We start from the raw sequence: 25,592 nt of genomic DNA on the forward strand, positions 1-25,592 counted from the left end.
GATTGAATATTGTTTTATTTCTTCTGTCGTTAAAATAATCAACTAGCAGTGTTGTTACACATTACGTGACTGAAGCCGCATTCTTCCAACATCAATTGTTATGAAGGCCATCAGCTCGCAAGTTGTGTTAATAGAAAACCATCCAGGTTTACGGGCTTCTATAACAATCTCTGAGAAAACAAAGTAAAAAGGAGGTGTGAATGTGATGGTGGCTTACATACATATATATCAGGGTCAATGGGAGGCCTCAGCTCGCAGGTTATTAGTCGGTACGCTGCAGGGCCCTCACAGGGCAAGACGGATGAAGGAAACGTTGAAGCTGCATTGAGGTGTAGCGGCGCTCAAGGCCGGTGACGAGTCATCATTCACATCAATAGAGGATAAAAATGAGCTTTGAGATGATTATCTCAGCGACATACGTTATCACATTTCAGGCTTTTACTGTAACTTAAAACAAACGTTACACGACTAAAAAAGTCGCATAACATGAGACTCAAAGGAAAATCTTTCTGTCACATCACATGCTGGCAGTGGATAGGAATGACGAATAAGAATAAATGAGGTGGGGGAAGAGACCTTTTGTTCTGCCCAAAAACTCAAGCGCAAACTGAAACATTTTATTTGAATTTACAGATAATCCAGTTGCATCAGGTCTGGGTCACAGAGACAGGAGGAAGGGAGGGGTAATCCTTCACTACAAGCTTATTTAAACATCTTAAATTAAACTCCCCTTCACTCAACAGTTGCTCCCCATTTCTCTCTGCCTAACTTCACAGTGGACTGTCAGAGTCGAGGTCAATTCTCCTACTTCTATGAATCCTCAAAGGGACTTGGCTAAAGCAGTATGTGGAACAGAAGATGTGCTGAATCCTTTCAAATCCGTTAAGACTTGGCAATTACTCCAAGTCATTTCCTATGACGAGCAAAGACATTAGGAGAATACAACGTTATTTAATGGGTTTTGGTTCGCCTCACACAAATTGGCGAAAAAGCGGCCGGATATAATTCAGCAACTCTGACTGAGATGTTGTTGTTGATGTTGTTGAATATCTCCGCCCCGGCCTGCACCCAAACTAGTGCAGCAGAACAGACATCAGCATGAGACGACTCAACAGTACAAAAGACAGTTTTTGCTAATAAATCAAACAGATTGCTAAAAATCCAGTTAGTAGAGTTAAAGTGAATCGACAGCATTCAGCAGAACAACCAAAGATAAAGTGACTCAACATGTGGACTTGAATGGAAGAGTTGTTTGGTTAAAGTGTTCACTCGGTGCAGAAACACCCGTCACCACGGACACACTTCTGCTCCTCCAGCCTCCCTCAGATTAACCCGCTGCTTTTAGTTTATTTGTGGGAAGTCAGCGTTTGTTTTTTTTTTAAACGGTAATTTTGGACGCACACTAATTAAAGTTTAGCGATGCTCGTTTTAATGTCACATTTTTCATGCATATTTCCTTGTGGTGTTTTTGTAATCCCCAAATTTAAAAACAGGACAAATGGGATCATCCTATTTTGGAGCCAAACGGTTCATAATTGGTTGCGAAATTACCTCACAGGATTAAAAAGTTAAATTCCCCCCCTTTTTTCCCCTTTTTACACGCTGAGCTTTTCCTTTAAGCCGACAGGTACGTTTCAATTACTGAAAGGTGCCTCTGGACTTGAGCAAAGCGTGAATGCAGTTCAAGTATAGCCTTTCCTTTCATCTTTAAAGTCAAGGAAATTAAATATTTTATACATTTTGAATGCATTCAAATTGGGTATGTTCTTTTCAAATGGCTGAGCCTTTCCAACTTTAACCATCACAGATCTCCCAACAAGAGAGAAAATAAGACCAAAGCTGACGGACATGAAATCAAAGTGCATCGACATCTAATTCACAGCCTGAAAGTTGTTTAAAAAACAAAAAAAAGACATACAAAAAATAAAAAAAAGTGGTCTTCGTGGTTCAAGCAGTCGTTACATTAATGAAGATTGAGGTGAGTGAGTTCCATTTGTCGTGTTGTGAACATCTCGTTCTTCTGTGTATTCCAGTGTTTGTCCCAGCGACCTCATCCACAGAGAAACCTTCAGAATAAAAGCACGTTGTTTTTTGTTTTCTTAAAGAATCTTCTGCCCCTGCTGACAGCATTGTTAACAATCCTGTGTGTTAACAACATAAATAAAAGCATAGAAACTGCTCTGAAGAAGCATCTTTTGACACATTCACCCGCCATACAGACATGCAAGCGATCGTTCCAGTAGCAAGTTGGAGCAGAACTGCAATCTGTCACTCTTCATGCACATACCTTTTTCCCTTCTTCTTCTTCATACTTGTAGGAGGGTCCGTCGCCATCATTGGCTCTTGTTTTGGTTGTGTTTTTTCCTTCTGACGAGTCGCCATGTTGGCCACTGACTAAAACAATTAGTGCAGTTACCCATTGGCTTCTACGTGGCAGTTTGGTAGCTTCAAGTTGACCTGGACCAGTGTAATTAGGACCTCTTTGTGTGCGTACATGCGTGTCTACAAGAGGCAAGGTGTGAGCGTGTCAAGTGGCTGGTTTTAGTGTCATCCAAGCAGTTTTTCTTCTTCAAGTCAGGTATCACACGGGTTACTTCGTGAGCCATCAGTTAGAGGGGTGACAATACATTCTATACGTCTTAGTGTTAAATAATAGGGGTCTATGTTATATTTTCACGCCATTAAAAACGACACTGCTCACCCCGAGTTCTCAGCGAAATGGTAGCTTGTTTTTCCCTTCCTTAGTGGCTCAGTGTGGGAGCAGGGAAACGTCAGTACAGTGGTGTTTTTGTTTGTTTTCTGTGACAGCAGGACGACATGTTGCTCCTCTCGCTCCCCTTCCTTAATCCAGGGAGCACACACCAGAAACCTCACACCCGTAGTCTTCGTGGACGACGAGTGTGAGGTTTCTGCGTTGAAGAACAACAAAAAAGGAAACGGGAAGAGCGAGGAAGGGACGGCTGGACGAGGGGTACGAGGCGAGCAGCGAGCTCCCGCCCCCTCCTCTCTTGCTATAGCAGCTCCTCTCTTTGCTTCTTCCCCCTCACCGGGCCCTGGCCGTTCCTCAGGAAGCCGTTCTGGGGCCGCAGGAGATGGCCGCGCTCCTGCTCCGTCCACGGGACCCCGCCCTGCCCGTCATCGCTGTCCAGGTCAGAGTCAGAGTGCATGAGGGCGGAGGAGGTGGGAGCGGGCACCGGCTTCAGGCGGGCTGGCAGGAGGAGGAGGAGGAGGAGGAGGAGAGGAAGAAGGGGGACACGGAAGAGTTTCAAGTTAATGCTGCTGTGTCAAAGCAGAATATTATATTTAGTCAGATTTATGTGTATGTGTGTGTGTGTGTGTGTGTGTGTGTGTGTGTGTGTGTGTGTGTGTGTGTGTGTGTGTGTGTGTGTGTGTGTGTGTGTGTTACCAGCTCTCTGTGGTTGTAGCTCCAGACTGTCTTGCTCATCAGCTTCTAGCATTTTATATCTGCTTTTGCTCCTGCGCACTTTGCTCTTACGCCTTTCAGGGAATAAAAAAAAAGAAGAAAAAGCCCAACAGAAATCATTAGATTAGAGAGATATAGTTTTAACATGTAACAAATAAGAAAACAAATCAAGAATAACCAATAAAAATAACAGTAAATTCTAAATTAATAAAGAGTATATGTTCGAAAAGGAGTAGGCAGAAGTCAAGACCTACAAGCTACGACCCATAAATAACTATTTAACTTATTCCATACATTTCACATGGTCTTTCTAGTCGTGCGAACACAATGTTTAAAAGGTCTTTCTAGGTTTTAACCTCTCTGTCTGAGAAAATTTCCTGTACGTTGCCAGGAAGGAAGTTATTTCTTGCGTTGTGCATAATTTGTGTAGTGACAACATGCAACTTATTGTGCTCTTACGTTGTTCACTATCATCATGGCGCTTTTTTGTACCAATCAGTAGTTATAAGAAGTGGGTCAAATACAGCCCCGAGAGAACGAAAACGATGCATCGACTGTAAGCATCCTCGGACATTTAGCTCACCTGTTGCAGCAACACACCATCCCCCAGACAAATGTCGCTATAGCAACCACAATCATGAAGGATGCGATAGTCACGTAGAGGACGCTCCACTCTGAAAACAAAATATTTGTGATTATGTGTTGTTATATGAGGAGATTAAAGCTTTACGAGCTCAATCGCAGTGTTTTGGAAAATTTGATTATTTCTTAATGTAATGCATTTAGCGAAAAATATTCAATTAAGATTGTTCTCATCTCACCGCAGTTGCTCTCTGCATCTCCAAGCTGAGCTCTGATAAAGTTCTCCATCCAGAAAGGCTGGCAGACACAGCGCCGCGTGAACGAGTCACACTCGCCGTGACTCGAGCAGTTCAGCTGGCAGACTGAGGAAGAGGAGCATACAGGAAGAGGAAGGATAGCTTTAATATCCCAAGAGTGGCAGATTATCTCACAGAAAGCAAACCGAGAGAACCGCCTAGCGTACAACACACTGATCATGGAACATAAACGGGTGCATTGAATAAGAATACAGTGAACAAGTTTCACGACAGACGCAGGAGAAAGAGTCGGGCGGGAAGAGAAGCAACTTGCGGCGACAGCTCAAACACCTTAGAGATGTGACCTTTGAGTCATTGTCTGACCATTAGCTTAGGTAACAAAGGTCAAGAGGTCAAAGCAGCTCTGTTCCTATGACCTGCCTGTCTGGCTCAAAGTGCAAAAACACAACCTGAAATGACAAATATCTGATTCTAACTGCAAAGCCGGTGTTAAACTGCTTTTTAACTAATATACTGTATGATGCAATTTTGTATTCATGTCCACCAATAGTATCACTTCATTCTGCGGACAACGTACATTCTCAATACTCCTTTTCCTTTGTTGTACTCACTGACTGTATCCACTCGTCTGGCCTTGTAGATTAGAAAGTCGTTCTTCTGTTTGCGCAGTTTGTTGCGTAGGCTAAGTGCAACGCTGCGGCCGGACAGAGGAGGGCGGCCCGGACCGCCCGACACCAGGAAGACCAGACGAGTACTGAGGAGAGAGGAAGGAAAACCTGCTTTCTTACTTACATAAGGACGTCCACTAATCGAGCGTTCCAGCGTTTTATATGCTCATGCGTTTCATTACCAGGTTAGTTAGGTTACTCACCTGTGCTCATTAAACGCACTGATTTCTCGCACGGTGATGTCGCTGTCGAGCACGCCCAGCAACACCCCCACCTGGCGCAGCAGCATGTCGCGCTGCCGGTGGGACACCTGGGACACGGAGACCTCCAGCACCAACTCCACCAGGTCACGCTCCCATATGTCTGATAAACAGAGAGAGAGAGAGAGAAAAAGAGGTGATGGAAGATTAGAGCACAGGAGAGAGAGAAATAGGAACAAGGAGGAACACATGAGACTGAATGCAGGACCCGTCAGACATTCTGCAATCTGGGCGAGAGGCCAGAGCACCAAGTGACGGATTAGTTTCTGGCTGCGTTTGCGTCTGTGCACCGTATGCCGCACACTGACCTGCTCAACCTTCTCATGTCGGTTGCTGAGTCGCTGTGTGGAAAACATGTGCATGCATGGAGTTGGTGCAAAAATAAACTCCAAATCCTCCTAAGAGGGACGTGATGAAATGCTGTAATTTACCACTTTGAAAATGGTCAGTATGCAGCAGTGGACAGAGCAAACACACAAATATAGAAAGAGTAATAGAACAACAGTTATCTTTTATTTTATTTTTTCCCCTCTTCACCTGGTTTGACCTCCACTGTGCCGCTGTCAGTGCTGGTCTGTCCCTTGCTGTCGGTAACAGTCAGGGTGAAGCTGTACTTGCCAGCCACCAGGTTTCCCAGAAACAGCACCGCCTGGTGGTCAGAGTTGTTCAGTACTTCCTATTGGAACAAAGAGACAAAGAAGTGTGACAATGTTTCTGTGGTTTAAGTGTTTGAATGTGTTGTATAGGTCTTCGAAGGTGGATTTTTTTCTTTTTCTTTCTCGTTTTATATACTCATTTGTAATATTCGGTCAGAGGCCAGTCTCACCCCCGCAGCAGGACTGCTATCATCTCTGGTCCACAGGTAGCTGACTCCACCTTTGTCGTCAGTGGAGTGAGATCCATCTAGAGTGCCGGTTCTGACAGGCAGAGCGATGGGTGAACCCGACGCAACATGAGCCACCGGCGGCTGGTCCAGTTCTGGCAGGGGGAAAACATCACGCAAGAATTGAGACACACTAATGGGATTAGGACATGGATAATACAACAGACTGTTCTCATTGTGCCCGTTAACATACTTCATATTATTATCAGTGAGTTTGCATTAGAATAGATGACTACATCTGTGCGTGTGTAACTGTGTGTGAGAATGAACACACTGATTGTGTGTGTAGGTGTTTGTAATCATGTGTATGTAGGATCAGTGTGCGTGCGTACAGTATTTGTATTATGAATTTATATCTGGGAGACTAGCCTTGAGCTCAAAGAGCAAACCAAACCAATAAGAAGTTTGAAGACAAAGCAATGACTTCTACTTTAAAACACAATCTACGTATCTACTTAAAATGCTTCCTTAATTATATCATATTCACAACAACATGTATAATTGTCACCAGTCTGAACTGTATATTTAAATCCCCTGACCTTCTCTGACGATAACCGTCACGGCATCTTTGCTCTGCAGCTTCCTCTCATCCGTTACAGTCAGGGTGAACTCGTACGAGCCGACCTCGAGACCCGTCACCGTGGCAACGGCGCCGTCTGCATTCTCAATCTTCACACCGTCAGGACCCCTACCGGAGGGACAGGCGGACCGAAATGGAAAAAAGGAAGCGTGAGGAAGAGAATTCAGAAGGACGGCTCGACCTTGATGACACTGCAGCCGAGTCGGTTTTGAAATCCGTCTCTTTTGTACATTTTAATACGTATAGCGCATTGGAAGGACTCGGTCTCAGTTATTGCGTCAGCTCGGAGCCTGCAGGCAACGCAAATTGCAAAGTGTGTCCGACTCACTTGGTTTGTTCCCAGTGGTAGGCGGCGATCTTCTGGTCGTCGCTGCTCTTGTTGCCGTCCAGCATGGTTCGATCGACAGGCAGCGTCAGCTCTTTCTCCGGTCCTGCGTCCGCTACAGGTGGCTTATTGTTTTCTGGAGGATGGAGCAAGAGATGAAAGTAAAAACATACCTCCATCGTATGACACGTGGCGGATACAGCAGTGTCTGGTTGTCCTTAAAGGCTTTAATGGAAACCAGATGAAGCACTTCCTCTCATGACCAATGCAAGCTAAGAAAGCAACAATAGTGCAAATCATTTGAATATGGTCCAATATTAACGAGGATGTCTTAAGTAATTACAGAGCCGAAAGAGGAGGTTAATATTCCAAGATTAAAGTGGCAAAAAAAAAAGATAAGTAATTTACGCGATAAATTCCTGACATGTTTTCTGATATTATAAAGTCATAGATTTGTGAGAAAAACTCTTAGTGTGATGTTCTAATGGTCAAATTGCCCCTGGACATATAGAGGTCCTGAAAGATACATATACAAGTTTTCTTTCATGCTCTTTTTGTGTACTTTGATGAAGATAAATAAATAAATGAATACAATTTATATATTTAGGGGCTCATGGTACTGTGGGGTTCAACCTTGCAAATTGAAGCGATGCGGTTCCTTGACAAATACCTTCATACCTGGCTCTAATACGTCTTTGTAAATAAACAACAATTAATAACGAACCACATCTAAAAACAAACAAAAAGACATTAATAATATAAAGACGGTCATAAAAGGTCAACGTGCTTCGTTCACATATCATTACTCAAACGGTAATGACATCGCCTGACCTCGCAGGTGAATGGGAGTTCACAGTTCCTGTTCAAACTTTACAAGAGCGCCATAAAAGTGTGTGTTGGCAGTCTACCGTTCACACCAGGTGCTTATCAGGTCGACCCGTGTCGAAGCACACCTCCCATTCACCAGGGCAAAATGCTGTTGACCAAAGCCAAAGCAAACAGAACTTTCTCGCAGCAGCTTCACACATTTTATAGGCCACGTATAAAGCTACATTGTGGACTGTTGCGTAGTATACTCTTCACACTTGATGTGGATATTTGTATAAATATATAACCTGTGGAAGAGACGGAGAGCAAACAAAAGAGCAGGAATGCTGAGATAAGGAGTTTAATTCTAGTCTGTCTTTGCGTGGTGGATAACTGCACACAGCTGAGCAAATAGGTTTAAAGAATATGAGTTAATGACTGTCCAATTAAGTAAGAAAAGAGGCACGGTTGTAAGGAACTGTACTTAATGCCCTCAGCGGCTGAATAACAACAAATTCCTAACACACATTATTTTAAAGTGCCGAGGTGGCATTTACCCGGCTGCACGATGACGGTGACCTGCGCGGTCTCCTGCTGTCCAGCGGAGTCCGTCACCGTCAGCTGGAAGGTGTAGTCTCCCTCCTGCATGGCCGACAGCTGCAAGATCGGCTTCCGTACGCCCTGAGAAAGAAAGGGAGAGCATGAAAAGATGACGCAGTTAGCCTCGATTCTTTTAGCCAGGAAAAACAAACCCTTGGGGAGCGAAGAACAAGCGCACTGCTCTAGTATCTCACCTGCATCTCCACCACCTTGTCTTTGCTCTCAGGGCTGAGGGACCACTCGTAGGACAGGGAGTCGTGGTCGTCGGTGCTTTGGTTGCCGTACAGAGTGATGGAGTTGCGTGGCAACTGGATGACCTGGATGAAGTGAGAGGAAAGAGCTCCAGTTGGTTACCGGGAGGGTGCTGGTTTGGTTACATTTTTCAGGTAAAAAAAATAAATAAAAATGTCTGACCTGGTTGGCGCCGGCATTTGCCACAGGCCGGTAGTCCTTGGCTTTGTTGACCAAGAGGGTGGCCTGGGTCGAGTTTGTGGCTCCATCTGAGTCCGTCACTGTCAAACTGAGAAAGGACATTCCTCAGGTTAAAGTAAAGGTTTAGTCACGTTAAACCGGCTGTTCTTTTGCTTTAAAAGATATACGTATGACAGACGTAGAGAGAAAAGAGGCCCGCTACGAAAAACCCTCACAGCAATTTCTTATTATTATTGACTTATTTATCTTTGTAAACTCTTAGGTGTGGGATGTCTGTGACGTGTTAATCTAAAAACACGTGAGGAACCTTTGGAGCTCGCAAAGTCTAAACAACGTCAAGGCCGTCACCTACATGAATGTGTAGTTCCCGTGCACCAGGTTGGTGAGGGTGAGGACGGGGGTGTCGGTGGAGACTTTGTCCTCCCTCAGGGGACCTTTGACCTCTTCCCAGTGCCACGCCACTACCTTGTCGTCATCTTTGCTCTCTGTGAGGAGGAGACAACAAGAGGAGGAGGCTTGTGTATTAAATGTTGGAACACAGTCTACCTGTAAGCTGGCGTTAAACATGTTGCCGTATTTGTGTGCGCCGCGCGGGACACTCACGGCTGCCGTCGATGACCGTGGAGCTGGTTGGCAGGGAGATCTCCAGGAACTTTGGGGAAACCACGGCAACAGGAGGCGTGTTTACCCGCGGCTCTGGCAGGTGGAACACAAGGAAGGAATTAACGGGAGACGTGCGACAGCCGGCAGCGGCGTCAAAGTTTATTTAACCAACAATGAGGCGGACCGGTGCACTGATGCCCGATCGTTTACATCCGACAGACACTTAGGGAAGACACTGCCATCAAACATTAGTCATGCCCTTCTGACGACCTGCTGCAGCAGAGGAGCCACAACGCATATTATTGCTCATCGCATTAGAATTAGCATGTGGACTATTAGACAGCGTTAGTGTCAATCTCATCATTTCCACAAGAGGAAGCACAGTACAGATAACTGCAAGCAGGCACTAGTTAAGATAAGAACCATGTCACATTTCAATAGTTCCACCTTTTTTTATACAGCTTTTTAAAAGTTTTTTTCTTTTATCATTTCCCATGTTTGCCTGATGCATTGTGATTATTTTTTTAATCACAAATTTGCCTCAAAGGGCTTTCAAATCTGTACAGCATAGGACACACTCTGTCCTCCGACCCTCGATTCAGAGAAGGAAAAAATAAGTAAATAAAACGAAAAATTTGAAGAAAAAACGAAAACATTCATGACAAAATGATAGATAGAGTGTGTTTATAGATAGGGTCCTATCCACTATAATAGTCCAATGTGTTTAGAATCATGACCTTTATAAACTAATCTTCTTCATTTGAATTAAAGGCAACATTCATATTACGGGCCGTAAAGCTAAATTCAAATTTTTTTTCCCCCACATCCCAAATCATTCTGCTCGACTGTCCACATTCATGTTTGAAGTGACTCACATCTGACAGGACTTCTGCCCCGAAGCGCCTCACATGCAACCAATAACGTGACACACATGGGGGGCTGCCGTTCGACGGCTCATTGGTCCGATAACACACACGGGAGTGGTTGGGTGTAGCATGGCGCCGACACTGTGCAGAGTGATCTGCGCCCGCATAGTTAAAGTCCATGTGGACAGACACACATGACCGGTGATCGGCTGTGTATCGGGTTCAGGAGCGCATGTGGAAGTGGCCTAGATCTCGAGAGATCATCACATTAATGCACGATATTCGAAATGTTCGACCTCACCTGGCTTGACTGTGACATTGACGTAACCTTCTCCATGAGCCCCCTCCCCTTTCACCATCACCTCAAACTCATACAGGCCCACAGTCAGCTGGAGAGAGAGAGAGAGAGAGAGAGAGTCAAGCAAACAAGAAGAGGAAGTGATCTTTTTGAGACGATCCGTGTCCTCAACACACAACTGAAACCTCCAGTTTAAACACTCAACAGAGCTGCAGCTGCATGATATTTTTAGCAGGACATGAATATGAATATGTATTGTGAAAGTTGTGATCTGTACCTTGCTGAGTTTCAGAATCTTGCTGTGCTTCCCTTCCATCTCCCCACTGTAATCTTTGGGATGAGTTATCAGACGCCAGTCAAATACATAGTTTGTCCCTGTAAAGAAGCAGCAACGATAAATAAAACATAAAACAACTGCTTGTGCATTTAATTACAATCTATTCGATCATTCCCAGATGAGAGATTTTTTTTGGGGTCGTCGGAGCGTGTCAAAGGGATCAAGGGATTAACAAAATGATGACGTGGCAACGGTGTAATCTTCCTTTTTCCAGTCTGGATTTGGAATAGTCTGGCGAGTGTTCAGTGTGACGCACTGATGGTGGCTCAGTAATACAACCGTCAAGCAGGTTGTACTTGATTGCTACATTACTGAACAACAACATGCTAAACCTCGCTCGGTCTGCAATTATAATGCACCAAAGTCAAATTCATTTCGGATTACTCTGGAATCATCTATACCAACCTCCATGTGTAGTACAATTCTGCTACATATTAAGAAAATCACATTTCTGGAGAAAACTGCTGAAATAACAAGTTTCCAAACTTCAATAGTTTATCGAATATGTTCTTACCTGGTGGGGGCGTCGAGACCACGAAGGCGTTGAGCTCGACCTCGTTGCGGGGCAACGTGACCTCCACGCTCTCCCCCGCCGACACCACCAGCTCCCTCACTGTCGTGGGGAAAGAAACAGGATTGGATGGATGCCAAACGTACAAGCGACAGACACAAACTGCTTGGAGGGCAGAGTATTCAACAGAGAGGAACAGATAACACGGATGCATGTACTTGGGGAGGTGCAGGTGGGTGAGGGGGGATGTCCGTATGTGGCCTATTCACTTTTACCGCGATGCATCACGAAAACTAAAAACAACGCAAACGAAAAAGATTGATGACGCAGCAGAGGCCGACATACCCTGACTTGTAGTCCCTAGCGTGGCTCAAGCTGCAAGCTTTGTATCCACTAAACCCTCCCATCCTTGTCAGCAGCCACCACATGTCATTCAACCCACATTCAGATTATTGCATCGTCAGGGTTATTTTCTCCGACCTGACAAAACTCCCTCCAGAACCAAAGGAGATGTAACGACTGTTCACACAGGCTGAGTACTTCGCCACATGACTAGTAGACTGATCGCAATGTGTAAAAATCAGTTTTCCCTTTCAATCCAACTGTGAACGCCGTTTGTACGACTGCAGCTGGCCTTTGTTCCGCTTTCCATTCAGATCAGCTCATCTGGTTTGCCCTCGAAACAACATTGCTAATTTTTTTATTTTTAAAAAAGGGCAAAACATATTTCATCTGCAATGCTGTTGTCCGTTTGTGGTCGATGGCTGAGCTGTCCTTCAGGAAGGAGAAACGGATCATTCCAGTTATTCCAGTTTGAAGAAGCCCGGCATGTCTCAGCACATTCCTGTTGCCTAAACCAACTTGGCGTCACACACATGTTGCTTTTACCTGAAAAAATAACATCCGAGCGGTCTGCCGTAAATAAATGTGTGGGTACATCTTAATGTTATTGAACATACGCTAAAGCGAAAACAGTAAACTGATCCTTTGCAAATGTTGTGTGCGACAGAAAAATGCACAGTATAAAAACAAGGACAAGGGTCTGAATTTAACCAATTTAAGTAAAGAAAGGACCCGAGAGTCGTGCAAAATCTCCCTACAAGGCTGCAAAACCCACAGTGCTGCCGCTACATCATTTAGCAGCTCGTAATTAATAAATGAAGACAAGACATATTACAGAACGAGCTGAAAATAGGCGACACAGACGGCTCCCTTACCGGCCTGTGTTGGCGTCGTGATGATGGCCGTTGCAGCCGTTGTGGCCGTGCTCGCGCCGCTGCTATTGGACCCGGTGGCCGTCGAGTTCTGCTGTGACGGAGCCGGAGCTACAACCGCACTCCCGTTGGCCAACTGGCTCTGGTTCTTTTGGGACGTTTGCAGCAGTGCGATGGCGCCGAGTGCCGTCGGAGTCGGGCGAGCCGTTTCCGCTATGGGCTTTTCCTGCAGAAACGGTTGCAGAGTGAAGGTTTGAATGATCCGAAAGGCAGAATTTATGGGAACCGTCAAGGAGGCAAGTTCTTCATACTTCCAGGTATTTGTATTCTCCCTGAATCCACCATCTACTCTCCTATCTGATGAGTGCGATTGCAAGAATGAGGGTGGGCAGTATAAGGATGAAAGGGTTGGAATAGAGTGCTGGCACAGAAAGCAATTTATTAACAGCAGCTAATTCAGGAAAGCAAGATTAACACAAAGTAAAAAAAAAAGAGCAATATTCTGTGTAGTTACCATGCTGGGTCGCTTGTGGCTTCCTGTATCCGGTTCGTGAGGAGCCCTTCTACGTCTTCCTGCGATGACAGGACTCTGAAAGTCAAGTAACGGGAAATTACCTATCTCACCCACACACACACACACACACACACACACACACACACACACACACACACACACACACACACACACACACACACACACACACACACACACACACACACACACACACACACACACACACACACACACACACACACACACACACACACACACACATCTCTGGCGATACCGTCCAACACAAGGGCTCGCCATACCCTGGAGAGCAGCTGAAGGAGGCCGAGGGACTCCTGGTGGGGCGGGGGCAGGATGGTGATGGGGCAGCCTGTATTCCGCGTGCAGCGGAGGAGCACACATTGCCCGCCGAGGCTCCACACGCCGTTGCAGCTCGGATTCAGGCAGCAGGACTCCCAGCATGTCGCCCCGCCTCTCCCTTTGGCCAGGGAGTGCCAACCCAGGCCGATGACGCTGCTCCAGTGGATCCCCAGCACCCCGCCGGTCACCCGGCAGAGATTCGCGGACACACCTGGATGGAGACCGAGGAAAAGAGAAAACAATCGTGTGTACTGGGCTGAGGGGGGAAACGTAAAAGTCACTTGCGGGAGACCTTTTTGCAGCACGGTCACAGTGAAAAGAAAAGGACGGAAGTTGGTCCTGAAATAGGGATGAAGGAGAGGATAACAGACTGGTTTCCTGGAAGAGTTGAGGAAAGAGTTTTGTTTATGGTGTGGGTCGATCAAAAGGATCCGCCACCGGGCAGTGCTTCCCAGGCCTTTTCAAGATGTCCCTTGTAGATATCAATCAGGGCATTGTTGGCTGCTCTTGGCATTGTCGCGGGCTAACGGTGTGACTCACAGTGAGACTTTTCACAGACCGGACTTTTGACTGGACGCTTTCTCAGAAAAGCAGACATGCAAATTGAGTCAGCCAAGTCAGCGGCGGAGAGGGGAAGTGAGGCTTTTCCCTGACAAAACAAGATACAGATTAAAACCCAGAGCACAGTGCGCAGTACGCACGAAACTCCCCCCTCCCTCCCCCATGAGCCAGACCATATCATGCTGGTATCAGCAGTGCGGTGAGCTGGTGTTACTCTCCATGAGCAGTGCTCCGGGCGCTTCAAAATAGATTCTTATTCAAGCCTTTGCCGTGTCAAAAAAGCTCATGTCAATGTATCCACTGTAGAACACAAGAAAGTCCCCGTGTAGCCGAGGTACAATAAACAGCACAGACTATAAACACACAGACTGTAAAAGTAACAAGGGGGAAAAACGGAGGGGGGTTATATTTCACCGCTACTGAAACGAACAGAAGCTAAACGAGCATTGAATAACAGTCCGGGAAAACTGCAGAGTCACACATTATGAAAACTGCAGAGTCACACATTATGAAAACTGCAGTTGCAATGACAAAGAACTTCGCACTGTTTCGTTTTAGTTGTTTTGTCGGCCGGTTCCGAATGGTTGACACACGGAAGCAGATCAAAGACTTTGTCCTCTTGCGTGCACAAGATTATAATCATATCCTGGTCATGATCGCTTGTCATTTATTAGCAACATCAGTATTTCCTGCTACATTTTGCAATATGCTGTCAAGAAACGCAGCACAAGTACTAGTGTTTCTACCCTTGCTTCACATTGCAATTAAAGGAAAACAAAGTTACTTTATGTATTGTTATCCCCACATAGGAACAAGGTTTTCCCATCATCGATACTATCCCAATGGACTCCTCAGTAGTGCTTCGTCAAAACTACAGCGGAGGAGCGACTCAATGATCAAAGACGGTCAGTAATAGGTTTCCTTCCCATCATGTGGTCTGAATTAATGCCGCACACAACAGGCAGGGGACAGCAGTCGGCGCTAACCTTGTGTTTCCTTTGACTGCCTCCCAGTGAAAGCCAGACCTGTGTCTCACCAGCAATGTAAATCCTGCACAGGGACGGCGGACTCTGCCACTAACAACTACATACAGCGGTAATTCAGAACGTAAAGACATTGAATGGCTATATGCTGAAAAAACGCCAACAGTAACATGGTGTGGAAAAAAGGGTTTGAATTCATGAAAACCTAAAAGAATTATGAAGTATAATACCTGCATTGCGAGTAGCAACAATATTCTAGATCTTTTAAAGACACGATCCAGCAGAGTGCAAGGTTAGTCAGTCGGTAGAGAAATGCTGCCCTTCTGACGGCAAGGCCGCAAACAGTTTCAAAAGAAAAACACATCTCATCCGACCGTCTCAGACAGTGCTGCACCCATTAACTGTTGCTACCATGGCAACAATGGTTGACTTTATGGGTCATCAGTGTAACGCAAGGTCTTCCAAAAAAACAAACACGCACACAAAAGCACTATAGTTTGTTTGAGAAAGAACCCTTAGGCCCATTTAGTCATCCCCCCCAACGCACACACAATGTCCACTCACAGAGCCCCTATTGTCCTGCTTCACATTGTAACCCACTGAGCAGAGTGGCATCAGAAAGTAGACACACACACACACGCACGCACGCACGCACGCACGCACACACGCACGCACGCACGCACACTGGGCGTGCCAGCTGTCCCATATCACTCCGCCTCGGATCAGTAAACAACACCCGAGCATCTCAAGACTCAATCTAAGAAGGATGAGTCCAGCCCTGAGTAATCAAAGGCGTGTGATTTACAGTGCAGTTGTCTTTTTGCTGTTCTTCATCAACAGCTGTGGTTTAGCCAGGTTGTGTACAAGGTGAGGGTTTGCTTTACCTGTGGGAGACCCCAGGAGCAAGAGGTAGGTCAGCAGTAGGAGGAGGAGGTGAGGTAAGCTCCAGGTGAGCAGCTTGTGGGTTGCATTGGACATTTTACACAAGGACCAAGGACCTAGAAAAACAGGAAATAGAACCGTGTTAGTGTGCTTTACTATTCTCCCGATGTTCATTCAACACAAGCGGACCACAGGTATAACAAAATATATATACTATCTGAATAACCAAACATTAAAATGGAATAGTCAGACATTCACTTGCTCGTTAAGTAGTAGGCCTGGACCAGTTTAGCGTAGCATAAAAAAGTGGAAACAAAAAAAGGTAAACAGCCAGCCTCGGTCCAAAAGGTGACAGAACACATGCCCTGGCCCAAAACATAGTCTGCACAACCCCCGTGTAAAACCACGTTGTTTTTGTACGGACTGAACAAACAAAAGTAACACGTGTTACATTTGTGTTATCTTTGAGACAGAACCAGGTGAGCCGTTTCCCATGGTTTCCAGTCTTTATGCTAAGCTAAGCTAACTGTAGCCATATATATTTCCCCTGCAGGAACAAGGAGTGGAGTCAATCTTCTTGTCTAACTCTCAGCAAGACAGCAAATAAATGAATTTCCAAAAATATGGAACTACTCATTTACAATTGCAAGTTGTAGAAGAACCCAGACTGTAATGCTGATCAAAGCACCATTAAGTTAACGATTTGGAATTTGAGGAGCATTAATTCCTTCAGTGTCATACTGAGAAGAAGAAGAAATGAAGATGTGCAGGTCATTATTCACAGCATCACATCGACCAGCACAGTCTGGTCGGCCTCACACCCCGCTCACAGAGAAAACTAAAAACAACTGGAACAAACTAAATCTCTTAAAAAAAATATATTTGCCCAAAACGCGCCGTGTTTACCTGTCTCCCGGCCAAGCGCTGGAAGAAAAGAGATGCGGGAAGAGAGAGTGGGGTGGGGGGAGCGAGGAGTTAGGTCGGCATCCAGGTGCTGTGAGGCGACGGGTGAAGACGGGTCAACACCGGCACTCTGAGGGAGAACTCAAACATGGCTGAGTTCACAGGCTCAGCTGCTCAAACGCCTCGCTGCAGGGAGCAAAGATGAAGTGAGAAATTTAGTTAGCAAGTGGATCAGTGACGCATTTTACAAGATTCTGTCGTATAAATTAGTGATTTCACACAAAATGTCATAAGAAAAAAAGAAAAGTGATCAAAGCTCCCCTCTGATTAGTCAGGTTTTCAAGGTTCTCTACCTTGAATACAGACAACTGGTTCAGCTCTTCCCAAAGGACTTCAACAACCAATAACACGTCGACTTGATCACAAAAGTTCATGCCACTTCACACAAATTCAACCGCTTCAACTGGACCGCAGATCAATTCGTAGGAACGATACTTCAACCCGCTCGGCTTCGCAAATAGTTGAACAAACTGCAACAATTGTCCTGTTCACTCTCATGGAGGAAGAACACAACTTACTACCCTGTGCGCTCCCTCCTTCCGACTAGAAATTCAAGCGACACACAAGTGCAAATGCATGAGATAAAAGCATTTACATACTTCAATAACAGCTGTCTAGTCCCGCTCAGCCACAGGCAGTTTGCAAACACATTATGCACAAAAATCATTGCTGTGCACTCTTATCTGTCATTTGCATCTCGTCTTGCAGCCTCACGACCCATTACCCGGCCTGTATGTTCAGAAGAAAAGTGAACATGAAGATTGCTGCACGTGGGGGGAAATATAATCATCTTATCTCTTTCCTGTGCAACAATCACAGCCGTTACTCTACACACAGCAGGCGTATCTCACTGTTCCTCCACACTATTTTGTGAGTTCTTTGAGGCACTTGCTGCAAGTCACTCTAGGTAAGAAAAGAAAAGATAAAAAGGATAGCCCCATGTGGGGTACTCGGATTGAACCTAAACCCCCACTGATGCATGTGCCACATACAAAGTTACTTCATCCCATTTGACAGCAGTGTGGAAAACGCAACGTAGGTTCAATTGTGCTCAAGACGCAGTCAAAGGACATCCAGACCCCGGTGGTAACTTCCTCATGCTTAATGTCCCTTCCTGCAGGAAGTGTGAAGAGGACGTTCCTCATTCCAAAGTAATTAGTCATGATAATTAATTCATGCTGGAGGATAATTACCTTGCCGAATGAGCCACCAAAAAGAAAGAAAGAAGAAAAAGGAGCTAGCGGCAGATTATTGTCCAGTGCTCGTGTTAACATAATGTTCTTTTCCAGTAAAGAAACTCGTTTTTTGGAGTGAAAAAAACCCTAAATACTGCACTTTCTTTCCCCCCCCCCCTCGCAAATTATCATGCAAGTTATTCCAGCAGAATGGGCTAAAAGGAGAAAAAAAAGAGGAGGAGTGAACAGTACAAGTCCCGGGACACTGTGTTCAAGAAGTGAGCGAGCCTCTTCCACCGCAACGTCCCACCAGGAGACCATTACGGGGCGGTATGTGATGGATCGAGCCGCTCTCACAAGCATCTGCTAAGCAGACGGTCTGTAGATCATAGCTGGACGCCATGTTTCCATATGGTTGAAACGCTCACTCTCTATTGGTCAGTTTTTTTTTTAAGGCATGCCGATGAAGATACTTTTGATGAAGAGACATTTCGTAGTTGTTTTTTTTTTTTATGATGGCAGAAAACTGTGTTTAACGTGAAAACACGCACATCTGTGACAACTATATTAGATATGTTGTCAACACCTGGCATGGATCACCAGCTCTCACGGTCTCTTTCTCTCTCTCTCGCTCTCGTAACATGAACTTCTGTCACAAACCTGTATGGTCTGCCGCCGTACATGGATCTGCATTCCTGCACATGGACGCTCGAGCCCCAGCAGCCTCCCGTCTGTCCTGTGATGAACAGCTCAGTAAATCCCAAATTCACCAGCAGCCATAAGTCCTCCAGTGCTTGGTTGTTTTTTTTCTCTCTCCAAGGTAAACCACCAAATCAGAAAAAAAGAAGAATATAAAGCTCCAGGTAAAAAATAATCCAGACAAAAAATAAAAAAAGTGGTGGATTGTTTTTTTTCCTTCTTGATCTCCAACACTGTTGATTTTTTTTTAAAAACTGCGTAGCAAATGCCCACAGGCTGGTGGTGACTGAGTGTGTGCTGCACAGTAGTGCTCAGGTGCACTTTGTCACCTGGGCTGATGACAGATCAGCTTTTATAGACGTTTCAAAGGCTACTTTTTCCCACGAGAAGCTTTTGCAAAACAATGATCTCTGTGACCAAACACCCTCCTTATGTCCAGAGAGGACAAGTTCTCTCTCACTCTCTCTCTCTATTTGGCTGTTTCTTCCTCCTCTTCCTCCCTCTTGGTCGCAGCAGTCAATAGCACGCTTGTTAGCTCTGTGTTGGTTTCTAGGCAGACAGGTTGCTGGAGCTTTCTCTGCAATGACACCAAGTCCCACTCACAGTTTCTTCTGGTTGCTACAGGGGAGGAAAATAAAGTTTTTAATTCTGTATGTAATATTAATAACAATAACACTACAGAAACATCCTTGCAGCGAAAAAGTATTCTGATCCGAGAACACTATATTTAAATGGGTGCAATGAACCCCTGTGGATAGAGATATTAAAATAAAAGATACGAGGACTATAATGAGGCCACATACCAACCTCACAACTGAGTAAAACCTCAGACTGTATACAAAACACACGTCATTGGTCTTTAACTTCTTACAAAGTGTTTCCTCTTGTACTAATCGTATTCACGTTTTCTGATCCATTGTATTTAGTTTGACTTGAGGAAAAGCAACAACAGTGTGCGCAAACACTGTTGGCAAAATATATATTTCTAAAAAGGTTATTTGTTATGCTTCACTTTTTCCATTATGATGGATGAGTCTGTCTTCAAGGAAAATGTATCATTTCAGGACAACACAGACTGAACTGAACTGACAACAAATGGATTCAGGGATCGTTATAAACCACAGAAGCATCTGTTACTACCACACCTTGGCTCGTTAAAGCCTCACAAAAGACAAAAGGAGTGTTGAATGCTTTCTTGTCTAAAGCATTTTTTGGGATCTATAACTCCTTCTTTACTTCATCAAGTAAGTAAATTAATAAAACACAATGTAACACAAAAGGAAACAGACATATTGAAAGCAGTAGTAATGCTTTACTCCATAAGTAGGGATTGATGGACTGATTAAAGTGACTGACAGCATGGATGGAGGTCTGTCACGCACGAGTAAACCCACTGCTGGGATCATATCTCGGAGACATTTCATCCAAAATGGAGGGGCTCGTGCATTATGTATTTTACCAGCCTGCAAACAACAGTCGGTTTTGCGTTTTTTAAACTGAAGATGTAAATGTCTCTGGCTGTCCGATAACTCAATAAAAGGCGGATGGAGCGACGTAGTCCACCGCACGATCACACGCGATTACAAGCCGGGGACGTTTCGAGTCAACGATGGTTTCGTGTGTGTGTGGTCCTCGTTTCGTTTCCCCTCAAAGTCACACCGACGTGCAACTACAAACATAACCGTTGAGGTAGAAAACACCGTCAGGTATTTCTACCTGCGCAAATACTGGCATCGCTCCTGTTTGAGGCACCTTGAGGCGAACAGCTGCTGACATCTCTCTTTCACTACAACACCGTGCGAGACCACGGATGTTTTAATAGCAATTGGCACGACACAATACAAAAAAATAAAAAAACTGTACAAGGACTTACAGTGACCGCAAAGTGACATTCACTTCGCTGCGTTGTGTCGTTGTTGTTGTTGTTGTCTCCGTCCCTTGTAGAGTTAATTAGGTCAGCGTAGCCCTCGCATGTACCGCTGAGGTGCCTGTGGAACCGCTGTCAAGCCAGTATAAGTGATAAGTACCATTTCCGGTGGCAGGGTTTTCAAAATAAAATAATTGGTGGCACAGCCGCTGCGGCGTTTTGCTGCCGACAGAAGCACAGCAGTTCAAGGCGGCGATATTTCTGGGAAATAACTATGTAGTAAATTAAATTAGGTAAGGCATGTGATATTACGCAGACATCTGCTCCGGTATAGGCTGTCCCTGCGCTGCTGCGTCTTAAACTGAAGGCAGGTTGCGCCACCTGCCGACCGGTTGTCGATGGCGAACACGTTCGGCTCAACGTAAACCGTTAACCTGCTGAGCTTTGGTAACGTTTGTGGACGTTTAATCTGGAGGAAAAAAAACTGAAACAGAAATAAAACAGAAACGTCTTCCGTGACTCAAAAAAAAAGTAACGCCGCGTCGCTTCTGCGACGTTTCAACACGGACCAAAATGGCGTGTCAGCCTTTCAACTATCCCTCTCGCGATTGGTCCGTTGATATTCTTGGGCCGTTTTCATTGGCTCTCTCGTGGCTCTAGTGACGTTGCACTTCCGGAAAGTGCACACGAGCTGTTGCCGCGCGGGATAGAGCTGTCAACAAAGTAAGTTATTTTATATACGTGTACAATGATCTGTACAGGTGTTGCATTGTTGCCGACCGCAACTTAAAGTGACTCAGCAAACCAACCGAATATCATTTAATGAGGCTGCTGTTGTCGCCTTCAACGGTGTGGCGCCAATGATCCGGTTTTCAGTTTGATTTTCTCACTTTGCTTACTTGTTTCTTATTTTATTCCTCTCCTCGTTACGCAGTTGCTAAGGTCATAATGGCTGACGGCGCCGAGGTTGCACTTGCCGTGATCACCCAGCCTCCTGTAAAAGAGGAGCAGGAAGAAGGAGAAGGCGGAGGAGGCTCAGAGATGGATACAGGAAGCGGCTTGACTGATTCCCAGATGGAGGTGTTGGAGAAATGTCTCCATGCGCTCAAGCAGGCTCAGAATGACAGCCATACACTGGCTGCTCTCCTGCTGGTGAGCGTCTCACTATTTCACTGGTCCTTGGCATTGATGGTGTTCATCAATGCTAACTGTTTGCCTTTTAAAACAAAAGCATTGGCATCTCGAAAAATATATGTATTCATATTATTTATGAATCCACATGAAAATTAAAAAAAAACACAAGGAGCTTCAATCGGCTCAATTGTTGCCTAAATGCAGCTATGAACTGAACATGAAAACTTTCATGTTCAGGTAGAATTAATAGCATATAATACCTATGTGTAACTAATTTTATTTATATATATATACATATACATATATATATATATATATATATGTATATGTGTATATATATATATATATATATATATATATATATATATATATATATATGTGTAAATAAAGAGTCCAAGTATAGGACCTCAGCATTGACAGGTGCACCCCGTCTCTGTCCTCAGATAACTCGCTTGTGCCCGGCAAGCCAGCTTGACAAACCCACCTTGAGGCGCATCTTCGAGGCCGTCGGCCTGAACCTTCCGGCTCGGCTTTTGGTGACGGCGGTCAAGGGGAACGACAACTCCGGCTTGCCCCCACAGGAACTCCTCTCACTGGGCACAGCTCTGTTGGCCGCCTTGAGCACCGACCCAGACATGGCCTGCCATCCCCAGCTCCTCACCACCATCCCGCTCCTGCTAGGCCTTTTGGCGAACGGTCCTGTGACGTGGCGGGAACCGGAAAGCCAAGACCAGAGTCAAGGCGGAGGGGTGGGGCCGAGTCCAGGTGGTAAAGTCCAGTCGGAGAAGGGTTCAGACGCGGAAGAGGGCCAGACAAGCGAGCAGAAGGCCGGTGACGGCAGTGAAGCAAACGGACCGTCAGCGTCCCATGAAAGCTCCAAGCTGGATGAGGCCGTGGCTTCCGACTGCTACCAGGTTCTCACAGCCGTGTGTGCCTTATCCAGAGGCCCTGACCAGCTGCTGAGCAGGGGTGCCATTCCTGCCCTGTGCCAGGCAGTGGAACACAACCAGACTTTCAGCCGCGAGAGGGGGCTTGCCCTGCTGGGTCTTCTCCTCTCGGGGAAAACCAAGGACAAAGTGTGGAGTAAAAACCCAGCGGAACTCCTCACTCTGTTGGTGAGGCTCTCCAAAGACTTCTGCCAAGCCACAGGCCAGACGCAGCTGGACATGTGCGCCCAGTTGGCGCACTTTCTGCCCCCGGTGGGTGTGTCCGTAGAGAGCGAAGAGCTGAAGGGAGCCGTGGGCCGCGCGTGGGGGGCGATGAGACCCATGTTGCAGGCGAAATTGACGCCGCGACAAATTGGGCCGATCCTGGTCCTCGGTGCCTGCCTGCTGGATTTGTGCGGGTGGGAGCCGGTGGGGCCGCCGAAGTTCTGCTGCTTGCTGGTGAACCGGGCCTGCGTGGAGGTCAGAATGGGTTTGGAGGAGCCGCCTGGTAACTTACTGAGTCCAGAGCTGCAGCACACGCTCACAGGTAGGTGCGCCGCGTCCATTGTGAAACCGCGTGGCTGAGATTCAATTTCGTTATTCAAACCGGTCTTCTTCTTCTTCTTCTTCTTCCCAGGCTGTTACCGAATCATGGAGGCCGCCATAGAGCAGGCATGCTGTCTGGGAGTTTCCCCGACCACTGAACCTCCTCAGAGCTCCATCCCTTCGATCAGTTTGCAGCAGAGCAGGCAGATCTTCGGGGTGTTGGAGGAGAGCTTCTCCGCTTTAATGTACCACCTGCAGCAGGTGAGAGGCCGACGTTTACGCTTCCGTCGGTGTATATAAATCTGCAGCTTTCTTGATAATAAGTCAATGTTGTTCATTCGTTCGCATGTTTCAGACAATAACGAGCAAAGACCCCCTGACGGATCGTCTCCTCCTTTCTCCCTGTTCTCGTAGGTGGACCCGAGTCGCTACGATGACCCTTTTATCTTCGCCACGTTCCGCTCCCTGTGCTCATGGCTGGCCGAGGAGACTTCCTGTCTGAAGGAGGAGGTGACCGGGCTGCTGCCGTTCCTGGTCGACTACTCCCGGAGCCACCTGCAGGGCGAGAGCCCAGAGCAGGGCCTCTCTGACTGGATGGCTGAGGTGTCGGAGGGCGGGGCGTGGACGGGCAGAGAAGCGCTGAGGTAACGATGACGCCGCCTTTCCGAGGGAATCAATATACAGAACTCCTTCCTGTCGGCTGACAGCATCTTTATTCCCTAACCTCCTTCTCCCCCAGGTACTTCCTCCCGGCTCTGTGTCACCTGTCCGCAGAAGAAGGTCCCAGGAAGGTGCTGCTCACCCTCGACACCCCGGCCCTGCTGGTGGACTTCCTGTCGCGGAGCTGGACCGCCCTCAAGGGGAAAAGTGGGGTGGCGTCCATCAGGGATCCGAGCATGGAGACGGCCTGCTCAGCGCTCCTCAACTTCACCGTCACGGAGCCAGAGAGAGTCAGGTAGCTGATTTACAAGAGGGAGAAACACTCACCTGAAGCCTGCTATCGGTTGTTTCATGTATATCAATACTGAGATATCGCCACTCATACAAACTTTTTGTTGTTGTTATCCAGGAAGGACCCGTGTTTCCGAACTCTGGAGGCCCTTCTGAGTGAAGCACTTCCTGTGTTGGTGCACAAGCCCCGCCTGCTGGTCCTCACAGCGAATTACTGCACATTAGGACTCATGATCGGCAGACTCAAAGCAGCTCCTTCAGGTGAAAATGTCGTCTGTTTTAATTTCTCACACGCTGTCCCTTTTTGTTTTTCCATTTGTGTTCGTCATTAACTCCAGTGATTTTCATTTCGTGCAAAGCATTGTGGGGCAACGGACAGTGTTGTCGACATAGTTTGTAGTCCCGGTGCTTGTAAATGATGCCTTTTTCGCAGCAGACATTTTGGCGTGTCGCAGTAGGAAAATCACAGGATGTTGCTAATAATGATAATAATAATAATAATAATAAACAATGGCTCTGTTCTCTTCAAATGTCCCAGCAAGCCCTGTGACAGTGAGCTAACATTCACAAACGGGGTCAGGGCTGTGGCTCTGGCAAACCACTACAGCCTTTACTAATGTTATTGGTTCCCCTTGTGCGTAACCGCTTTGAAAAAGACCTATGAGGATGCAGATCATGTCGGCTGTAGGTTGGACAGAAAAGCTGCTATTCACAAGCTGCAGAAAGGAACTGTAAACGGCTCTACCAACAACGCATACCCCTTTTCTTTCTTTTTCCAGGCTCTGTTGAAGCCGGCCAGAAGCGCCTCTTCTCCGCAGCTCTCCGGTTCCTCCGCAGCGCCCTGGACTCCGGCTCCAGCCCCGGCCCGGTCAAGGTGAGCCCCAGCTGGGAGGAGAGCTGGGACGAGGCCGCGGAGCTCTGGCGGCTGTGCCTGCAGGCTCTGGGAGGCTGCGTGCGCGCTCAGCCCTGGGTCGCCGCGCTGGTCCGAGAGGAAGGCTGGCTCGGGCACACGCTCGCCGCGCTCAGCCAGTGCAGCGCTCTGCCCGACCAGCACACGCAGCAGGTGCTGGAGGAGGCTCTGTGCGCCATGGCCGACCAGTGCCCCGTCTGTAAGAAGGAGATCGGAGACGTGATGAGAACTGATGAAGGAGCTCTGATGCGCATGAGGAACCTGAAGAAGGCAGTGGGAGTGAAGTGAAACTGTCGAGAGTAACAGACAATGTGCTCCTTTTGAATGGAGTACTTATAACATGAAACGATAAAGGAGGGCCGTTACTGAAACCAAACTTATGTTTATTACTTGTATCAATGTGACATTAGTAATGTGTGACCTGGCACAGTCTCTTACGTGTCAAGTGTGAAATGTTAATAAAGAACTATTTTGTTA

General features: G+C 46.4%; 2 protein-coding genes across 2 annotated transcripts; one reads left to right on the forward strand and one right to left on the reverse strand.

Moving 5' to 3' along the window:
- Positions 1 to 2,790: 2,790 nt before the first annotated feature.
- On the reverse strand, positions 2,791 to 16,040 carry kiaa0319l (KIAA0319-like; the record flags this gene model as incomplete). The annotated part of the gene is made up of 21 exons (XM_079232501.1): positions 2,791 to 3,208; positions 3,407 to 3,498; positions 4,008 to 4,098; positions 4,246 to 4,368; positions 4,875 to 5,017; positions 5,135 to 5,294; positions 5,729 to 5,867; positions 6,018 to 6,169; positions 6,614 to 6,762; positions 6,983 to 7,115; positions 8,344 to 8,467; positions 8,581 to 8,703; positions 8,801 to 8,906; positions 9,171 to 9,303; positions 9,422 to 9,514; positions 10,589 to 10,676; positions 10,863 to 10,960; positions 11,437 to 11,535; positions 12,651 to 12,873; positions 13,461 to 13,729; positions 15,947 to 16,040. The coding sequence occupies 21 exons, from the start codon at positions 16,038 to 16,040 to the stop codon at positions 3,012 to 3,014; spliced, it is 2,829 nt and encodes a 942-aa protein (XP_079088627.1). The 3' UTR covers positions 2,791 to 3,011.
- Positions 16,041 to 21,670: 5,630 nt separating this feature from the next.
- ncdn (neurochondrin) lies at positions 21,671 to 25,592 on the forward strand. Its single transcript, XM_079231534.1, has 7 exons — positions 21,671 to 21,800; positions 22,226 to 23,255; positions 23,346 to 23,515; positions 23,669 to 23,898; positions 23,994 to 24,209; positions 24,324 to 24,466; positions 24,985 to 25,592. Exons 1-7 carry the CDS (start codon positions 21,690 to 21,692, stop codon positions 25,401 to 25,403), a joined length of 2,319 nt encoding a protein of 772 aa, XP_079087660.1. The 5' UTR covers positions 21,671 to 21,689; the 3' UTR covers positions 25,404 to 25,592.

Source organism: Taurulus bubalis (genome assembly GCF_910589615.1).
Source record: "Taurulus bubalis genome assembly, chromosome: 16".
In the NCBI taxonomy this organism is placed as follows: Eukaryota; Metazoa; Chordata; class Actinopteri; order Perciformes; family Cottidae; genus Taurulus; species Taurulus bubalis.